Source organism: Miniopterus schreibersii, assembly GCF_964146895.1.
Source record: "Miniopterus schreibersii genome assembly, chromosome: 1".
NCBI lineage: Eukaryota > Metazoa > Chordata > Mammalia > Chiroptera > Miniopteridae > Miniopterus > Miniopterus schreibersii.
This window is the reverse complement of record NC_138101.1, coordinates 67,437,332-67,459,316: the sequence shown is the minus strand read 5'-3', so window position 1 is coordinate 67,459,316 and position 21,985 is coordinate 67,437,332. Positions and strand designations below refer to the sequence as shown.

The 21,985-nt window shown below is 37.0% G+C and overlaps 1 protein-coding gene across 1 annotated transcript in view; it reads left to right on the top strand.

Moving 5' to 3' along the window:
- The window catches only part of COL25A1 (collagen type XXV alpha 1 chain), a 440,867-nt gene that overhangs the window by 287,993 nt on the left and 130,889 nt on the right, over positions 1–21,985 (top strand). Inside the window, exons 6-7 of the mRNA XM_081131694.1 lie at positions 2,066–2,092; positions 2,234–2,260. Coding sequence (XP_080987820.1) covers positions 2,066–2,092; positions 2,234–2,260 — 54 coding nt within the window. The remainder of the gene's footprint in view (positions 1–2,065; positions 2,093–2,233; positions 2,261–21,985) is intronic.

Sequence of the window (21,985 nt, the reverse complement as noted above, 5' to 3'; positions counted from 1 at the left end):
GCTGTAACAGGTTCTTTGTTGATGGTCAAATATACAAAATACAAGACATGAGTTATTGTTGTTATTAATTTCATGATAATCCTGAACTGTTACCAGAAGTGGCACAACTAAGAATGGGAATTTGATGCAGTTTCTCTGTTGCTAATGCAGGAGCTAGTTTAGTAGGCAGAGCATTCCCACATGCCCACCTGAAGTGGCAGCAGTTTCCACTGGGACCCAAGGGTGCTGTGCTAGAGCCGTGGCCTTACTTCCCATCTAGACTTTTATCTCCCAGACCTACTGAGGGTGAAGGTGAGGGATGGAAGGTAACTCTGAAATGCTCCAATTCCTCAGGTAGGCCGAGCCCTGAAACATGACTTTATTTTTAAGAACTAAAGTGAAAAAAGCACTGATGCCTCTAGAATAATTATTTCCTGTTAGTATTTTTGTTCTAAGGTAAAGAAAATCTTAGTGTGTCTCAAGAATAGAGAGCTGTCCAGCAAAACAGAAATCCTAAAAAGGTCCACATGTATATGGTCATCTAATTTATGTCGAAGGTAACACTGGACTACAATGGGGAAAAGATGCATTTTCAATAAATAGTGTTAGGTTAATTTGATATCTATATGGGGAAAGAAAAAGTATCTTGACTTTGACCTCACATCATGCACAAAATCAGTTCTTCATGAATTCAGATCTAAGTATGAAAGATAAAGTAATAAAGCTTATAGCTTTTAGAATAAACATAGAAGAACCTCTTCATGATATTGGAGTAGGCAAAGATTTTTTAAGTGGAACACAAAAAGAGATAGCTATAAATAGAAAAAGTGTTAAATTGAGTTTTATTAAAATTAAGAACATCTGTTCATCAAAAACACCTTTAAGACAATAAAAACAATGTGCAGAGTAGGAGAATATACTTGTTCTCTCTCTCTGCATATGTATATATATGTATATATATAATATAGTATTGCAGTATAATATATAAAGAACTCTAACAAATCGATAGGATAACTCAATAGAAAAAGTGCAAAAGATGTGAACACTTTCTGGAAGAGGTTGTAAAGTGGCTAATACCTACAGTAAGAGAAGTTCAACTTAATTACTGAAGAAAATACAAATTAAAATGCAATGTGAAACTACTACACCTCCCACCAGAATGTCTAAAGTGTAAAAGATGGAAAATACCAAGTATTGGTGATGATATAGGGTAACAGAAGTTCTCATACATTGCTGATGGGAGTGTAATTGTTAAACCACATTGGAAAACTATTAGGCAGCACCTCTACTAAAACGGAACCTATGTGTTTTCTATAATCTAACAATTCCACTCCTAGATACATACCCCAAAGAAATGCATAAGGATATCACTTGCTAAAAGTTACCTCCACGCACACACAAAAGAAATGCATACTGTTTTTAACCAAAAGACATATACCAGGATGTTTATGACAACACTATTTGTAATAGGACCTGGAACCAAATGGGCTTCAACAGTGGGATGAATAAATAAATTATGGCTTAGTCACACAATGGAATATTATAAAGCAGGAAGAAAAATGACCTACAACTACACACAAAATTATGTACAAATTCCACACAAATTGAGCAAAAGAGGCCAGACAGTACTGTATGATTCCATGTATATAAAGTACATAAACTAGCCTATTCTGTCAGGAGTCAGAAGTAGTGGTTACAGCTGGGAAGAGCAGTGACAAGGAAATGTCATAATAGGTGCTCCTGGGTTTCTTTAGCTGATTCAACTCGCATAGGTGTGTTCAGTTTATGAAAATTTATTCAGCATATAATGAACTTTTCTCTCTCTCTCTCTCTCTCTCTGTGTAGATATATATATACACACACACACACATTATTGTACCATATATATAAATAATTTTCTTATCCTAACCATATTGTAATTACAGTTTAGATCCCCAAATTCCTTGTAAAACCTCAGTGACAGCTATATCTCTGTACCCTTTGCATGAATCTTGCACCTAACCCTAGCTTATCTTTCAAGCTACAATTTTTAAAATTTATTTTTAAACTATGTTTCTTTTTCTCTTTTCCCCTTTGTTTCCTTCAGGGCCCTCCTGGTCCAAAAGGTGATAAGGTAAGAAAAAGAATGGCAGAATAAATGAAGTCAGTGGGAACCCACATTGACATGACCTATGCTGCATTGTCTTGATCTTTTTAATGAGCATCGTATACGGCCTTCGTGCTAAAACTACCATCTCATTTTTCTGCTCTGCAGGGAGAACAAGGTGATCAGGGACCGCGGGTGAGTTGCACGCTTCCCATCCTCAGGAGGCAGCTTTCAGCTCCAAACCTCCTGAGTGAAAGTAGCCCTGGCTTCCTAGCTGCCTTGTGTCACATAGTTTAGTGATGGCTGGCAAAACTGCTGTGGCACTTGTAAGTGAAATAGCCTTAATAATGTCCGACGTGTGTGTACTGTTGCATTATCTGAGCTTGGTAATGTGAACAGGACACTCTACAGTGATTAGCCCTACTGGTTAGCGGGCGGAATAGCTGCTAAAATCAACACCACCTTTCCAGTGGCTATTGGGTCCTTTACAATTGCATGCAGTGTTTTGCAACATAAAGGCCACGTGGATTCCTATTGAATTTAGTCTTTTTCTGTGTTAAACTTTATGTGCTATTGCATAAATATGATCTATTATAGATGAAAATATTAATGCATTTTATATTTTTAGTCTTCATCATGTTTGAATAATACTTATTTGAATTTCTTATTTTTATAGATTTTTAAGCAGATAAAAGGTGTAATAAAATTTAGCATTCCAGAGAGGAGGGGCATCCTTTTATTCTTCTCAAATGTGGCTCTTTTAACTGTTATAACACAAGGGTGAATGCTCTGTTGTTACCTTGGTAGTGCCAAGTCCTCTGCTCCACATCTGTGCCTTATTACCCCAATGTTCAGACATACTGTTCCAATGATGTAGTGGCTCCGTTCAGACATACCTCTCAATTTTCTCATGTCACTATGCACAAAAGCGAGTATTTGGTTGAAGAGAGTCTATTTTTTTTTTTTTTTTACAGTGGAAAAGCACATTTAAAACTTTCAGGTTGAAAACATGATTGTGTAGGTTTTTTTGTCACTGTGCATAATTATTGTAGTCAGGTAGACTCCAGTAGAGGTTTTCTTGCAAAAGATGTAGACAGTGCAAGTCTGAGTAGTTTGTAGTCTTATCTCCTCATGTTTATTAAACTAGGGAAAAGTTATGCTATGATTTACTGTCCTTGCTGTTCTTCAGCCATTCTTCACACAGAAATGATTATGCCGCAGAGCGTTTCGTTTCTCGTGGCAGCTATTCTAGCTGATGACTAGCTTCAAGGTAAAAGCTCGTTTTATGGTCAAGGAGATTAAACATTATGATATATGTCATGGATGTGAATGGGATAAAATTCTCCTAGCCTTAGATGATTAGGGTATAGCCACTTGCTCCGTGCGTGGTGATTATTTTACATGGCACGTCTCCACGGATTGAGTATCGTTTCTTTCTACACGCAATAGCAAAATCACTCAACTTGCCCTTTGCAGGTAAGAGGGAGACTGTTTCCATTCTGAGAAATCTTCTTTTGGCAAAGGAAGTGGAGGGGTAGTTCACAGCTTAGCTGTCATCGGTATGCGCGCAGCCCTCATTTTCAAAAAGGTGTGTTGGCTTTCATCGTTCTAAAAAGTGATGATTGATTATAAAGCTAGGCCAAATTTTTAAGATGAAACCTGAAACCATGTGAAATTCACCTGGTTTCATGTTGCAGTACAAACTAAGACTTGGACCAGGTTTCTTGGAAGTTTGGCCAAAGTTCATGAACTACTTTGACGAACCCAGACTGCCTCTCATACAGATTTCAGCCAGTTTTCACACTGGCTGGGGCCAAGTTTCACACAATTCAGGAGCCATTCAGCATTTCAGGTGGAAAGTGGCAAAAAATGATCCCAGTTTTCCCCTCGAGTTTGCTGTGCATTGAAGGAATTTGGGTGGAATTAATAATGCAGGGCAAATCTTCATGGGTACAAATCGAAATGTCCTGGGAAGTATATGAGGAAGAAAATGAGAACCAAACGAATTGCCCAGCTTTTCTCAGATTCCTCATTTAGAGACAGGGCAGGTCCCAGGCAGTGCTCTTAGAATTTTATAAATATTCCTTTCTAGTAAGATAGTATTAGCTACTTATTAGAAAGTTTATTGTATCAAGATAATAAAATGAATGTTTTATATTTCCAGGTAAATGAAAGTAAGTTAGAGCTGAAAAAGTCTTCAATTTAATGAAAGTTAATTTTACCCACATCTTCTATAGGCACTCTGTTCCAGCTGATACTGGAATTATTAAAAATATAAATCTTTTTGTATTTGAATACCCTGACCATTTTTATCCTATCAAAGATTTGAATTCTACTGTTTACCATTTTTTCATGTAATTTCCTTCTTCCCATAATTAAATTAACAACATGACCCTCCATCATTTCAGTTCTTTGTTAGCTAACTTTCCATTATAGAATCGATACTGTCTCCTTGAATATCAAGTTCTTTTATTTTCTATTTGGCTTCCCAGTTTCAAACAGGAACATGTGTGAATCAAAGCAGAAAAAGGTAATATAGAAATTAAGAAGGCGAAAGTATCTTGAAACTCTTGGACATACGTTTAGCAAGATGTATCGAGCATCTACCGTGTTCGAGATGCCATGCTTAATACTACGGAGATTATAAATGTTTCTACTTTTTTCTCTCTCTCTCTCTTCTGCTACCATTGTGGCAGTCTTCCAATTAATCTTTCTTTCACTCTTAAGCCTGTATAATCCATTTTCTACACAGCAGCCAGAGAGATCATTTTACATTGTACATTAGATCATGTTGCTCCCTGTTTTAAACCTTAGAATGAAATCCAAACCACTTTGGTTGGCCTCCACAGGCCTTCAAGATTAGACCCTCACCTACCTCTGTAACCTCACCTCCTACTACTCCTCCCTCCACACACTATGCTCCAGCCACACTGTCTTCAGTGTGTTCTTCAAACACACCTCACACTCCTAATTCCATGATGATTTTCCCTTTGTTCTCTCTTCTGGCCTTCTTGTGATTGGGTTCTTCTTATCATTGAGATTTTATCTCCAATACTTCCTCAGAGAGAACTTCCCTAAATATCCAATCTAAATCTGAGGTTATCCTATTGGCTTATTTATTTGTTATCTGTAAAACTTGCCCCTTCTTGAAAAATAAACTCCAAGTACCTGCTCTGTCTCATTCAAGCCACCATTGTCTAGAACAATAAGAACTTGATAAAAACTTGCTGAATGTTAGAATAAAATATTATTATATCTTTACTGCCCTCAGGATCTGATAATATCATGGGTGCCTGAATAAGGAAACTGTGTGGCTGTATGTTGTATGTTGTATACCTTAAATAATTATGCCAAGAGATGCTAGAAAAGTGAACATTCTTCTATTTTAAATAATATCTGGAGACTATGGAAGAGTTGTCACTTGAGCTAGAACTCCATAAACGGGTAATCCGTAGACGATAAGATTAAGAGAAGGACATTACACATTCCAGTATGAAGAAATAGTACAAGCAATATTATACAAGTAGGAAATGACAGTATTCATTTAAGGAACAATAATATTCCATTTGCCAATAAAATAGGTTAAATATAGAAAAATTGTATCATAGAAGGCTGAGATTTTTATTCAAGTTATATTATGGAGCATTTTGAATGTCTAGTGTGGTAGGCAGTAGGGAGCCATTGAAGATTTTTGATTGCATCATTTGATATATATTACCACCAGACTATCTAGTGTTATTACCAAATGTTTTTTATGAAAAATTTTTTGGTTGTCAATATACGAAATGTTCAAACCTGTAGAGGATTTTTATGAGTTTATTTTAGCTAAACTGACAACATGCCTGGAAGCAAGTTCTCAAATGTTCTGCAGAATGACTGCTTTGTGGTTCCTCTTATACATTTGGAAATAAGGAGGGAACATTAGGAAGAAGAGAAATGCAAGGACAGGGAAATGTCTATAACTGGATTTACAGGACAGTTGAAAAGATTATGTGCTCCCTTGAGTGTGGTTATGCCTCCGAGGGGTCTGAGAAAGAGGAATACTCTGGCATTTCAAAGGTGTGTTAACCTAGAAGCACAACAGCAATGGACAGGACTTGCTTAAAGCAAAGATAAACCTTTTATAGGCCTGGGGTGTGACTATCCAGCATGACCTGCCCAGTTAGGAATTTATGTTCAGATCACCCTGTGGGATTACTTTTCCATCACTGGACTTGGCAGATTTATTACAGAACCCCTTTTTAATCTACATGGGTGAGTGTCCAATACAAAAGCAGGGACACCAAGTAGACCAGGAAACTGTCAGTCATCAGGACAAGGTCATAAGAATCTGGGCTATAAGGATTATTTCCAGTCCTCAGTGGAGAGATGAGCAGAGGGGATGGGCTGACTCAGTCCGAAACATCAGGTATCATTGGAGGTAAGGGGCTACACTGAGCAGAAAGTACAGTGTCAGAATGAGGTCAGCAGTGGGGAGGGGCTAAGTTGATAAATTGAAGAAGGAATTTTAAAGGAGTCACCAAAATATTGGAGAAAATGCCATGTTTTCTATGGGAATTAGGATATGAGTTTATTTTTCTCACATAATGAGAGGTTCAGAGAAGGCAGTTGATGGTGTTATTTATATAATTCAATGATGTTACTTTGGGTGTCTGTGGGAATCTGTTGGCCTTTTAGTCATTATTGCAAAAAGGCCACTGTAAGCCCAACCATCACATCTCTTTCTATATCAGAAGGGAAGATAAAGGGAAAGAGTCCCTATAAAAAAACCCAAACTTTTCCCCATGAATTTTATAGCACACTTCTGCTCATGTCTCATGGGCCAGACCATGTCACATCATTAGGTCAAAGCTGGAAGTGAGCCAAGGGGAATGGGGTTGAAAAGGAAAGTTGGGTCATCTCATCATTAGGGGTTGTCATAAGTGCCAAACAAAAACCTGGGCAGATAAAGAGGGAAAATCAGAGATGATGCCATTACCAGAGAAACTGGTAAGAGAGAAGTCTTGAAGCAGAAGGTGGAAGATGGATTTGATCTGGATAGGAGCCGCCAGGGAGGACAATTTCAGGATACTGAGGTGAAAATTCAATACAAGTCTTGGAGCTAAATGGATTTAGGGGCTGAAGTTGAGAAACAAGATAAATATAGGTCTGAAGTTTCTGGCTCTGCTTGATAAATTTGGCCAGAAGAAAGTCAAGAGGATAAATAAGTTGAATATTAGTTATGTTGAATTTGTAATCTTTCTAGATCATTTTACTTGAATAATGTAGCAAACAGTTGGAAACATGAGATTAGAAATCTAAGATGGTGTCATAACTGGACGTCAAGTTTATGTAGCTGGATGAACTGTCACACAGTGAGCACCGAAACTGCAGGAGGGGAAAATGATGGGCGAAAGAGTGAGGCAAGAACCACTTTAAAATATCCAGTTAGGGAGTGGGATACGGAAGGGCATCATCAAGGAGAAACCAGGCCCCGGCCATGGTGGAGCACTGAAGGAAGAGCTACTTAAAATGGCCAAATTGTTCTTCATGAAAAGACAACCACAAGGATGAGATCTGGAAAAGCTCTTGGATTTGGTATCCTGGAGTCATGGGGGTATTAAGGGGGTGAATTTTAAAAGTGAAAGATTATAAGACTTTAAAGGTAAGTGTGGTAGGAAAGTTGACTGTCTTTGAACAGTGTTGCTGGCATATGATTTAATGCAGCAGTGTGTGGGCACACTTTTTTGGCATGGGCTTTCTGTCAGTATTCGTTGAACCAGTTTTGAGCTTACAATTTTAGGTATAATATAACAACTACAGCTATCATTTGGTTTTATTCTGCAAGACACTGAATGTTAGATTTGCACATGCGAATGCATCCTGACATTAGAATTGCACTTCCCTCCTGGCTTCTTGGTGAGATGTCACTATGGATTTGCCATTAATCCTCAGCTCATTTTTGCAGTGAAACTGCGCTTCAGCAGTTACGCCTTTGGACTGTACAGTCAGTATGGTGCTTTTTCTCCGCTGTCAGCCACCATGCCCGTGCTTATTTATTTCATCCTCATAGGATTGCATTACAGAGCTTTGAGGCTATGGCTTTGCCCTGTACCCAAGCAGAGATTGGAGACCTGCTGTAAGGGAGCTGTAGGGGCATTCAAGACTGAATGAATGTTGGACTAGGAAATCATATGTCACGTAATAATTATAACTGCTAATTACTTCGAGTCTTATGCTTTGCTGAACACCTTTCTAGGTAAGTTTCCCACATCAGTTCAGCTTATTCATTTCAGCATGGTAGGTTATCAGGGAAGGAAGACAGGAAAAGTGAGTATAGTGCAGTGAAATTATTATATCCTTGTGGGCTGGGGTCAGGCTGGATGGAGACCAAATTTCTATCTGTTCTCAATGGTTATGGTAAGGATTAAATAAAATAACATTCAAAAAAATCTATAATAAGTTCTCATCAGGTCATAGCTGATTAGCCTCCCCATATTTCAAATGAGGGATCTGGAGTGAAGTAACTTGGCCCAAGTTCACATAATTTGTAAGTGGTAGAAGTGGAATTCACACTCAGCTCTCTCAGCCGCTAGTCTGTGTTGTTCCCAGTGGAGCAGGCTGCTTCCTTACCAATAAGGTAGTCATCCTAGTCATCAACCTCAATGTGAGACAGTACAGAAATATCTGGGGCTCAAATGATAACAGTAATAATGATAAATGACTTTATTGAGTTCTTAAAATATGTCAAACACTCTATGAAGACATCTTATATCAATAGCCTATGAAATACTTTTATTTCCATTTAATAGATGAGGAAATCAAGATTAAGAAAGTTTAAGTAATTTTTCCAAGATAACAGTGCCAGTCAGTGACAGTCAGGATTTGAACCTGGGAATTTACAGATTACATTTTTTTTTGAGAGAGAGAGAGAGACAGAGAGACAGAGATAAAGAGAAACATCGATGTGAGAGAGATATCGATTGGTTGCCTTCCCATATGTGCCCCAACTGGGGATCGAACCCACAATTTAGGTAGTATGTGCCCTGATGGGGAATTGACTTTTCTGTGTGTGGGATGATGCTCCAACCAACTGAGCCACACCGGCCAGGGCACAGATTACATTTTTTATATATTCTCTCATTTATCCTCAAAAATAACTCTGTGAGTTAGGAGCACAAATGTTAACATGACTTTTTTCCCCTTCTGATGAGGATTGAGCTCAGACAAGTTAAGGGGCTTGTCCACACATCTTTCACACACATCTACCAAAAGACAGTGCTGGAACTCAAACGCAGATCTCCAGATCTGCTCTCTTTCCGCAATGCCAAGCTGCCTCAATAGGCTCTAGAACATTTTCAGCTTTAAGATTCCGTACCCCATGAATCAGATGGAAAAGCTGCATGTAGGTGCATCTTTTTTCTTTGCGGTCATGATAATTAATCTCAGTCTTTACAATCCATGCACTATCAACCCTCCAAAAAATGAATGAATGCTCCATAGTAATACCCTAGAACCTGTCTACACGGAGCATGGGGAGGAAGGGTAATGCTGACCTCCACCCACATCAGAACACCCAATTACCTTGTTATAATACAACTGTGCTTCTCAGCTTGATGGCACCAGTTTGGAAATTGTATAAATCAAGATCCTTGGTATATTTGCTATTGATTTAAGATAATCAGATGAATGAAGTTTATTTTCTGCTGTTCATAATACTGTGTTTACATGTCTTGCAAGGTATTTTGTTGATTTTGATTTTAGTCGACCCTGTCTTTTCAAAAGATTGAATTACATTTCTTGATCAGTAACAGAACCTGAATGTCAAGTATAAATGGCTTTTAAGGACTTTCCCATTGTTGTCTGCACCCACTACTATTACCACTCTTTCTCTTCATTATTAAAGAGGACTTGTTGCTTGCCCAGTTCATAAGGGCCTCTGCCCTCATCATGACCACAGCCCTGGGAGTCACAATGGTACCCAGGGCTTTGCTATTAATGGCTCATGTCTTTTCTATATATTAGTGGAGTAAAAACATAGCCTTAAAAATAAGCAAAACTATTTTAATGTTTAATACTGTCTTTTAAAATTAGGGTATTTTGTTGTTCTGAAATTGTGGCAAATTTATTAATCAAGCTTAGGCAATAAAATAAGCAAACATCATGAAGTTATCTTTTGACTATATAGTAATCTAATCAGTTGGCTTCCATCACCTTGCCAAATAACACAGAGCCCTGATAAAGAAAGCTTTAGCGGTCATTGGTCTCAACATCATCAGCCGACAGCTGGTTTTAAATGAGTCCTGGGCTCTCACAGTTTCAATAAGCCACCCAGGAGCTCTGCTTGACTATTTTTATAAAATTATTTTCTCTTCCCAGTGTATTTGAGTAAATTTTCATAACAGCTGGGACTACGCAAAACTGATAGCATCTTAAAAACATCTTCGGCAAGACGGATTAAGTTCCAAAAAGGAAAGCATTTAGAAGTTTATTTTATTATCTTAACCTTTGTTGACTTGAATGATTAAACAGATTCTTTGGCTCTGCTAAAGCATTTAGGCCTAGATATTAATTTGATGCTCTTATTTACTTAACCCTTGCCTTTCTCTAGCCCTAATGAATACCCTACTCTTTTGGTCCTGAATGTATTGCCTGTGAAAAAGGAATTGATATAACACAATGGAAGGAAATAAGTTGTGAGAAAATCATTTTAATGCTTTCCAGATTCAGAAGAAGTTGGCATGGAAACAGCAAGCTTGTTAAAATTTGCAAACGTTCTTGTTATATTTTATAATTAGAGTTCTCTATTGAGCATTACACTCTGTCGTACTTCAAACCACGAAGAGCTGGTATATTGAACTGAGCCGAGGAACATTTTTAAATTTGTCCCAATGTGGGTCAATTTAAAAAATAAAATTATCTTTGCAAGCCATTGTTGATGTGTAGACAGTATTTTCCTTGGAATTCAATGCTGTAAATTATATTTTAGTTATTGCTTGTATACCTGAGCTCATCAAATAAGAAAAAGAGAATTTTGGAAAGGTTGAGAACTAATGATTCTATCCATTTTACATGATTTTAAATCTTGTGCATTTTTGTCTAATGCAAAAGATTATATAAGTAAACCTATAAACATACTAACCTGTGTGGTAAACTTCTACACAAAATAGTGGGAAATAAAAGTGAACATTTTGCTTCAGACAACAACTTGTAAGCTCTTTCTACAACAAAACAGTGGAAAGCCTGAGATTTGAGCCCTTAACTGAAATTCTGTTAATGACTGAGATGCATTAAAACAGAACCAAAATCCAATTCTAAGCATTTCCTCTGACAAGGAATTCTGAGAATGATGCCAACCAGTTTGAATAACCAATAGATTTCCTTTCAGCGTTTTTAATGCGGTAACCTTCATAATAAAATAACTATTCATTCCGCTTTATAAAGTAAAAGAAAAACTTCGTTTGCCCACGTTTTTGCTTATATCAACTGCAATATTCTCCTTTTTACTTTTTTACATGATTTTCATATCTGGCCATATACCTTACAGTCTTTTCAGGAATATGTGCACCACTTCATATTTTTCTTAAAAACATGTGGAATGAAAGATTTTAGATGAAAGAGAATAAATGTATATATATTTAATACTATTCACTTATATTTCTTTTGTTTGAATTTCTGCAAGTGCTGCTCTCCGTAAAATATTTTCTAAATAATTTAAAAAATACATTGATACATTAATGACCTCTCAAACACAAAACTACACAGAAGATTTTATTCTTGTTGTCTCATATGAAAGAGAATTAATCTTCTCTTGAATTAAAACACAAATCTTATGTTTATCAACCCATATAATGTGGAGCTATGACTTGCATTAACACCTGCAAATGAAGCATATAATAAATGAAGCATATAATAAAATGTGGAGGGAAAGATAGATTTGGGGTTGATGACTTTCAATATTATATATAAGGAAGAGAAAGTAAGCCTTTAGATAAATATATTAAAATCTGTATGTGAAGTGGACAAAAAATCGAACATACTATGTAATCGGTAATATCTATGATTAACGAGCACATTGCAAATAGGAAATAGAGCAACGTATAAGTAATTTTCACGAGCAAAATCCAACATAATTGCCACCATTCTTTATCCATCATTCCCAAAGGCAGAGTTACAGTTGCAACAAAAATGTTAATGAAGTGGATTAACCCAATAGAAATCAAGAAAGTATGAAACAGCAGACTTTTAATGGTGCATCAAGATTTGCAGAAGGGACTAGAAGGCAAGGCTGCATTTTTGGTTCTTCCCTTCACCTGGGTGAAATACTAGCTCCTGCGCTGACAGGCCGTGCTCAGGGAGAACGGTTCCTGTAGTTCTGAACGAGATGGGCCTCTGGAAAGTCATTTAGTGCCAGACAGCAGCGTCCTTTCATACGCATCCCCGCGCTAATGTGTCCAGCAGCTCCTCGGAGCAGACACAGCCTGTAAATCACAAGTGGCCAACAGGACTGGCTTTGTAGGGAAAGGATGTGAGTCGTGAGATCTCGCTTCAAATACAATTCCGTAACGACTTCGGAGGGAGTCGGGAAGCTTTGATTTTCATCTCTTAGAAGTCAGTTAAATTCTGTTTGAAAAACGTTGAGATGACTTATCCCAATTGTTTTTTTATTAACACAGATAAACTTTTGAATGACTGAACCCCCACACAAATAATAGTTATAGTAAGAATTATAATATTAGTAATAGTAATGTGACACTGTTGTTTTCATAGTTCCACGTGCCAAGAAAACTTCGGGGCATTTTTATCAGGCTGTTAGCTTTCGAGTCTAGCATGAATCTGTGATGGAAAAGATGATATCAAACCCTTGCAACGTAGCATTCAAAACATCAAGGATCTATTGACACAGGACATTCTTTCCAGGAGAGGAGCTTTGGTTAGCTACAGGCCTGAAGGAATTCATTAGAGTTACGATGGAGAAGTGATGGCGAGGGAGCCCGAGGAGAGAGGAATTGGTGCGGCGGTGTCAGCGCGGTTCTGGCCTGAGGCCTGTGTGACGTGATGGGAAACAGCAGGAACGAGCTATAACCATAGGAAGCTCGGGGAGCAACAGGTGCTCATCGCTGCCCCGTGGCTTCCAAAGAACATGTCAGCCCGAATGTCCTGAGTTTATTGGCAGATGAAGAAAAACGTAAAGGAGACCCCATCAAAATTTCAATTAAGAAAACATTCAGCTGTTTTTTAAAGCATCTTTACACCTTGGGTCTTTCGCCAGGCTTATTTTTAGAAGCTGAGTTAATCTATTTATCTAAGTTATTCAAATTTTGGCCCAACTCTGAAATATGTCACCCAGTCTTGACCCCATTAAGACTTAGAGGAGGTCGTCACCGTGAGGTGTCCGGGACCAGAGCTGGGAATCCTGCCACCGGGGAAGCAGGGAGCAGGGAGCAGGGAATGAAGGATGCGACTGAAGGGGCTGTGCCCACACCCAGGCCCAGCAGGGAATCTGCTCAAACATGCCCAGTGCCAAGTTGAGGATGCTGTCGTATTGTGTCCTGTTCAAGGCTTATGAGTTGTTTCTCGTGTTAAGAATCATCAAACACTTGCCTTTTCTCACAACCAATCATTTAAATTATTATACTGTATATTGTCCTGCATGTAGGTGTTTGTACATATATCAAGTTTTCTAAGATTTTTGTTTTTGTTTTTTAGAGAGAGAGAGAGAAAGGGAGAGGGAGAGAAAGAGAAACATTGATGTGGGAGGAAAACATCGATCAGCTACCTCCTGCATGCCCCCTATGGGGAAATTGAGCCCACAACCCCCGGGATGTGCCCTGACTCAGAATCCAACCAGCACCCTGTTGGTGCACAGGAAAATGCCCAGCCAGCCGAGCCACACCGGCCAGGGCCATATCAATTTTCATGAACATAAATGATCTATGGAGATATTTTATATACATATATACATGTGTATGAAGATTTATGCAGAATTGCAGTTGCCTCTGTTATCTTTATGAAAGAGCTCTCCATGAATATAGATTATTCACATATACAAGATCTAAACACATACAGATGTTAACCTACTTTTATTCATTCTTAATTCCTATTAAGAAAACAGGCAAATACTCAAAGCAACCTGGGAAGTTTACTTGGGTTTAGCTGATACCTCTTCCTTAACTGTTTTCTGCATTTTTCTATTCAGTGTGGCTTTTCAGAATTTCTTAAAGAGATGGTAAGTTAACTTTGATAGTTTAATGCTTAATTTTTATTCTTTCATGCTTAGCCTGCAAGGAACACCATTTCAATGTTCCTTTGCGATGGGAACGCTGATGGCAACATTGCTTGACTGTATCAAGCATTGGCTCTGAGATCCAGGAGAGTCCACTGACTGAGCTGTTTTGCAATAATTTAAGGGACAAATACTTGCCTTGACTTGAATATCAGAGAAAAGGTTAAGACTTAGTTCAGAATTCGGTTGCTGTTTCTTAGCCATCTCATTTCTTTATATTTCTTGGTGTTTGAGGAAGCCAGGAGTTCCTAGAATGCCAGCACCGGAATTTTCTTTTAGGAATATAGATTTTTTTTGGTATGGAAAGGACTCTAACGTATTTCTTGCACTGCTGGCATTAACATGTTATAGCTGCGCCTTGTAATTTTTCAGTCTCAGTTCTTTACTTTCAATTTATTTTCATCTTCCTGAACAGAGCTTTGACGTTAACATTGGGAAGATTGTGACTTATTAGCATAGTTTGATCAGATGTTTTGGACACCGGAAACTACTTTGTCTTCATTAGAATGGCTGATATCCATTATGTGGCTAAAGCTGCTGGCTACAATTTAATCATTTTTATTGATTTTTTAAACATTTTTTTGAAATGATGTCTCTGTTTAAAGAATTTATAAGTTATGTGACAATCAATATAATTTTGATGATGAAAACAATAGTAAGGAATATTTTACCTTTTACTAATATGTTATTCTTTCTCTGCCAAGTAGGTAACTACTATGTTTAAACTTCACCCCCTACACACATCACTTTCATTTTCTGGCATAGATAAATATATATAATTTTTGCTTTGGCAAATTAAGGTTTGTAAAGAATCTCCAGTGTTAAAATATTCTAGAATATTAAAGTCATTCTATTTTTGTTGCCTTTTTTGCTTAGTACGAAATTACTTTTCAGTCTTACAACCTTTTGTTTAGTAGTCATTCACAGTTATTCAGTAATATTGTAAAAGGAAATTAATTTTGAGGAGTTACAGGAAGGAGGGAATATCTGGCGATCTATTAGACGTTTTGGGTTTGTTTATAAAATTAATGTAGAGATTTACAACTTCACCCTTCATTTTACACTTTTAGGTAGAAAAGTCAAACAAAATTGAAATGGAGAAAGCTTGCCATGTCACCAGTACAATGTTGAATGTTAAAGCTGTAACTCTACACTGGTCTGTGGTATTACTTCCACTTTGGAGCCATGTAGTTGTAATAAAATGTGTCAGAGAAGAATGCAATGTTTGAGTCATGATATCTACCCATGATTTTATATAGTAACAGTTATAATAACTCAAGATTTTTAGAATGTGTCCAACAAAGTAGCATGTGCCAACTGGGTTGTAGTTTGAGAAACTGTCACAACTTATATGGGATTTCTTTTTAGGGTGGAGAGTAACACCCTTGGTTGAAGCAGGGGAAAGGAATTCATTGTCTTTACTTATCCTTATTTTTGAAATGTGGACACTATTTTATACAATCTTCCCTCTGTGTTTTGAATTCGTATTTCTCATGAGGCAGATTAGAGGCTACAAAGTGGTAGCCTGAGGGCCAGACTCTGATAGTAGATATATTTTATTTGGCTTTCCCAAACTAGTTGCTAACATTTTAATACTGGCAATTTCAGATAAAATCTTATTTTTTTATTTCTCTTGGAAAATTGGAAGATCTGGCACCACTGGGTACACATTCTTTTATAATTTTAGTTGGCTGAAGCTGAATGGAGTCTGTCTGCGTTAGATGGACCATGTGTTACAGTGACACCCAGTCCACGTCATTGATTTGCACACATACACAGCCTCTGTTGCCATTGGACTTAGCAATACCTGAGTTAGGTTTTAATGAGATTTTGCTTCTGATATTATGATGACAGAGTTCATCAAAATATGCAGACACAGGTAACAAAATAACTAGTTCCAGCAAGAAGGCTACATTACTGCCTCTAATTTAATTTACATACCATTTGTTTTTAAGTTAGAATTTGTCTTACACTGACAATTGTCAACCAATGGTGCTATAGAATTTGTTTGTTAGTATACTAAGAGCCTATTCAAAGGTTAGAAATAGTGCTAGCTCAGACTTGGTAGTTTTATATCAAGATGCCAGTATAATTTATGGTATCTTTAAGAATTTTATTGAAACATGAATTGTAGAATAAGAGGATTTTTTAAAAATCCAGCTTTATGCAGAATAGAATAGTAGTTCAATTTCATGGAAATAATATAAAAAATATAAAATCTAGGTCTTTATTTCTATATGTTTGAAGTTAGAAACAATGTGGACTTTAAAGGCTTGTGCTTCAGAGTCACCTCTTTGAAGAGAAACGTGGCCCCAATTTTTAGAATTTCTTCTAGGTTGTTCTTAAAAGCATTTTGTTGGTTTATTACTAAAGAAGATATAACTGAATGTATATAGGTTGTAGCTAAAGTTCATAGGTATTTACAATCATAATGTAAATGTAGTTGCATTTTTTATTTGACCCAAGTAATTTTCTTTATATAAGTCAGTGCACTTCTAGAAACATTCATATTTCCAGGCACTACATTTTTTTCATGAGTTTTTGTTGTTCTGGTTGTGTAGTTGAATTAATGGAAACATCTCCCCTCTAGTTCTAACAAAATTGCCCCGAAGGGACACCAATAAAAAAAACAAGTTCATGAATTCTTTGAATCCCTTTATAGTTATGCTGACAGATCTTAAGAAAAAGAGTTAATTTGGGTTAATATTTGATCTTTTTGTTCTGTGTCTTCCTTGGTAAAAATAAATTGAAACTCTGTTTGTCTGAGTACAACAAATACAGAATTTGAAGGTAGGATCCAAAGGATGAAAAAAAGTTGGCATAAAAAGGGACTCTAGCTCTGGCCAGGTGGCTCAGTTGGTTGGAGCATGGTCCCATATGCCAAAAGGTTGTGGGTAGGATTCCCAGTCAGGGCCCATACCTAGGTTTCGGGTTCCATCCCCTGTTGGGGCGTATACAGGAGGCAACTGGTCCATGTTTCTCTCTCTCTTTTTCCCCCTCTTCTCTCCCTCCCTCTCTTCTTCCCTTCCTCTCACTCTAAAAATCAATGGAAACATATCCTCAGGTGAGGATTTTTGAAAACAGATTCTACAAGGTAGATTATATTTCCATCTAAGGAAAAGAATCATATGCATCTGAAACATTTTTTTCTTATAGTGTTTTTTAACTGTTGGATGCTATAGGACCTCAAAATTGCCTTTTTTATTAGAATTATAAATCTTTATGGCAATGCCATAAAAGGTTTCTAGATAATCTTGAATGTCCTATTTTAAAAGGATGGTGAGGGGGAAGGTAATATGGGCAAGATAAATTCCGTTTTTGCTGTGAAATTCTAATTTCCTCTTATAACTGCAAAATAAACCCATTTCACAGCCAGACAGTTGCCTAAAAAGATACATAGGCCAGCTTGAGCTCATGGTTCCTGATTCCTGTTCAGGCGCCGCTGATGGCAAGGAGCTCACTCTCTTACAAGGCAGACTGTTCTAATTATAGACAGTGCTATATGTTATAAAGTAGTTTCGTCATTCATTCAACAGGTGTTTATTCCTTCTTTTGAATCAGTAGCTGCTATTCTGTACTCCCTATATGTTTAGTTTTAGTCCTGCCTTCTGAACTAACGCCTCTTACATGTGAAAACCCTTACGTGATTTATGGAAACATGGAATGAAGCTGAAGATTAGAATGAACCCCAGCCCTTCTAGTCCAAGCCCCCACTTGCTACATCCCTTAACTGGCACTGGCCCAGTGTCAGCCCGAATCCACCCTGTAATGGTGGAGGTGATGCTCTATATGCAGCTCTGAGCTAATTTAAAATTGCTCTCATACCCATCTCATCTCCTGCTCCAACCCCAGCTCCTTCATCCATTCCTCAAGAGCCAATTTCATGTCTTCTTTCTCTCCCGCTTGTTCTCTGCATATGTTCCTGTCTGTTTATGTCTTTCTTAAAGGGTAATGCCTAGAAATGAAACACATTAATTCAGGTACAGCCTGGACCAAGTGAAATATCACCTACCTGCTTATGTTTCTGTTTCCGTTAATATCGCCTGAAATTAGATTGCTTCAAACAACATTGACAGTCATATCATATATTGATATATAAGTTTAATACCAACATAAATTCTAAAGTCTTTTTTTCACTGTTGCTAACCCTTAGCTCCCTCATTGTATATTTATATAGCTTGTTTATTGGACCCAGACACTGTTTCTTACTTTCATTCCCATATAATTAGTATACTCGATCCTGTTGAGATCCTCCCTGGAGTCTGATTCTGCCATCCAATAAATACGACATCTCTTCTGTCTCATTTCCTGGATATCTGAGATATAGATACAGAAACAGATATACATGTATAGAGGGAAATCACTCCCGACCCAGAGTTTGAGAAGACTAATCTAATTCATGGGTACAAGTGTTGAATGGAGTAAGACTGAGAACATGAACTGCATGACCAGTTAAGCAGTATTACCTATATAAATTGTTCAACCAGTTATAAACCCACTATTTTTAATGGTTTTCAGTTCAGGTTCTTCAATTTAGTAACTAAGGATAATATAGGAAACCTTGACATACCTCTACTGTAATCCAGTTATATATGTATATCCACCTTCTAATAACCCTTTTAAAAAGGAAACAAAATCATATCTTAAACTGCACTTTTTCCCAAATTTCCACCAATAATATTTTTGTTGTTTTGTTTTGTTTTTGTTGTTGTTGTTGAACCTGCAACCCAGGTACATGCCTTTGACCAGGAATCAAACCGAAGACCCTTCGGTATGCAACCCAATGCTCTACCCACTAAACCACGCTGGCCAGGGCACCAATAATCTTTTCAATAATCAATTCTCATCTTGACTTACATCAATAACATTTTGACAATCTGTCTATATTTTGCAGGATTTACCTTCTTCATCGTCTTTTCTTCTATTACTTCTTTTACTTTCTATAGTTCCTGAAAAATGATCTGAATTTTTTTTGCACACATTCAGTACTTTGGAAGTCATTTTAAAAATTTTTATAAATTTTACTCAAATTGTGTGTTTTTTGTTTTGTTTTTTAACTTATCTTTAAGGGAACTCATTTCTTAAGGCTAAGGCAGGCTAAGAAAGTCATGTCTTCAGACTAGTTTAGATTCCCAAAGCTTTAACTTACAGTTTCTCTACTTTTTTTTTTTTGGCATTTTATACTACCAATACTTGCACCAATTTTTAATTTAAATGTTTATATTTTTCTGTTTGACAGAATTAGAAGTTAAATAGGATCTGGCTGCTATTAATTTCTTATAGCAATTAGCATTTTACCCTCAGTTGGCTTAAGGGGGAGACTTGGGGGGGGGGGGGGAGGCCTGTTCTTTTATTCTTCTTTCTGATTCTAACTGAAAATGCTCTTTTGCCCTCAGTATTTCCCCCCAAACCCAATGGGGCCCTACTGCTCCTGACACAGATCTTAATATCACAGGCCACTTGGCTATATTAAGCCTTGGTTTGACCTTCACTTCCATCTACCTTTCCTTCCTTACATCTAATTGTGACAGTCATAACAAAGGAAATTCTACAAAGAATAGGAGCATATGTAGAAGGGAAATTGAGGGCCTAATAATTCACAAATTGGGTAATGAACAACTCATACAAAAGTTGACTCTGGCAATTCCTTTGAAAATAATTTTTTTCCTAGTCACATTTGTTTCCTGCTGTTTTCCCAACATTTATGCCATTTTCCCAACATTTAATAATTTCCCTCAAACATTTCACAAGTCAAGAATCATGGACAGTTGGACTCTCAGTGTTTATGAAGCTTCATCTCAACTGTATGCAATGTTATGAAGCTTCATCCTAGTGCTGGAAAATGGTAACTTACTCTTCCTCACGTTTGTGTTCCATAATTGCAAATATCCCACATCAAGCAAGGAGAAAGGCTGACAGTGCCTCATGGGTCAGTAATTCAGTTTCAATAATGATGTGATAGGTAGGCATCTTGTTATTTTTTTAGCCACATATAGGAATCTAAAAGTTATAGCTGGCCCTGGCCAGCGTGGCTCCCTTGGTTGGAGCATCCTCCCGCACTCGGGAAGGTCGCAGGCTCGATTACTGGTCAGGGTCAGGACAGGTACCTAGGTTGTGGTTCCATCCCTGGTCAGGCACCTGTGGGAAGCAACTGATCAGTGTTTCTCTCTCACATCAATGTTTCCCACCCCTTTCCTTCTTCTCTGAAGATCAATTAAAAAAAAAAAGACTTTCATTAAAAAATAAATAAGTTATAACTGATGAGGTGGTAGAATAGGCTACTTATCTGAGTATACCAGATGCCACCTGATTTTTAAAATGTAAACTTTGTTTCTTATGGGTGATGAAATTGGGGACCCACTGAAGGAAAAAAATAAGACCCATTAAATATGTTTGTATTTTGGAAACTGGGCTATTGCTTTTAGATCTTTTAAGACATCAAGAAATAATTTTTTCTTGGTCTTTATACATAAACATAATTTCATGTGTTCAAATGCAAAATACAGTTATTTACTGTTTTTTTCTTCTTTTTTCTTTACTGGTAAATAAGACAAGCATTTCATTTAATGTTTACTAAATTAAAAGATCATGTTACAATTTGGATTAATTTTTGTAATCATATGGGGAAAATATTGCTTCTGATATATGTGGCAAGTTCCTTGGATAAATAGAATATTAAGTACATTTAAGTAGATAATAGACCCCATCAGAAATTGCAGCTATGGCTTATTTTGAGCCCTATTTTTAGAAACTTTCCAAGACAAGTTAACCTTTACTCTTCATATTTTTGACTGGCTTATTATCATCTAAATATTTGAAATTGGTAGGTATAAAATTTGAAGTAAAAAAGAATTTGATTATCAATGTAGTTATTTCAAGTAAATTATATGTGCAAGTAAATATCACTTAAAATTAAATGTAATAAACATATGTTACAACTTAATATTAAAAATGTACTGCATTTCATTACATAATATCATCATCAACCACAGCCACAAAATTAAAACCCAAAATAAGAAAGTTCATATTATAATTTATAATATCCATATCATCATAAAGTTTAGATTTAATTTACAGAAATCGGGAAATTCTGTTCTGAGATTCCTAAATAAACCATGACTCTCACATATGGTATAACAGCGTCTTTCATTGGGAGCTCAGATTCTGAGACTCCTCCTAAATAGATCCATCACTATGGGATGTAGTACTTCTTCTAAGAGGAATTACACCTTGTTCTGTCCTTCCTCATAGAGGTCCTGTGTGGCAATCATATTTTGAAGTTTTATGATTTAAGAACCAGTATTCTGATCTACAGCATGTGATTGATGCAATGAGAGTTTGCAATTCTTTCATCAAAAGCTAATGCAGCAAGTCCAGCCAGTGTGGTTCAGTGGTTAAGCATCGATCTATGAACCAGGAGGTTGCGGTTCGATTCCCAGTCAGGGCACATGCCCGGGCCCAGTCCCCAGTAGGGGGGTGCAGGAGGCAACCGATCAATGACTCTCATCATTGATGTTTCTATCACTCTGTCCCTCTCCCACCTTCTCTCTGAAATAAACAGAAACATAAGCTAATACAGCAAAATAAAGTCCCTTCAGTGGCTAATTATTTCCTTTTAAAGCAAAGCCCTTCTACACTTTTCTTGTTTCTAATTC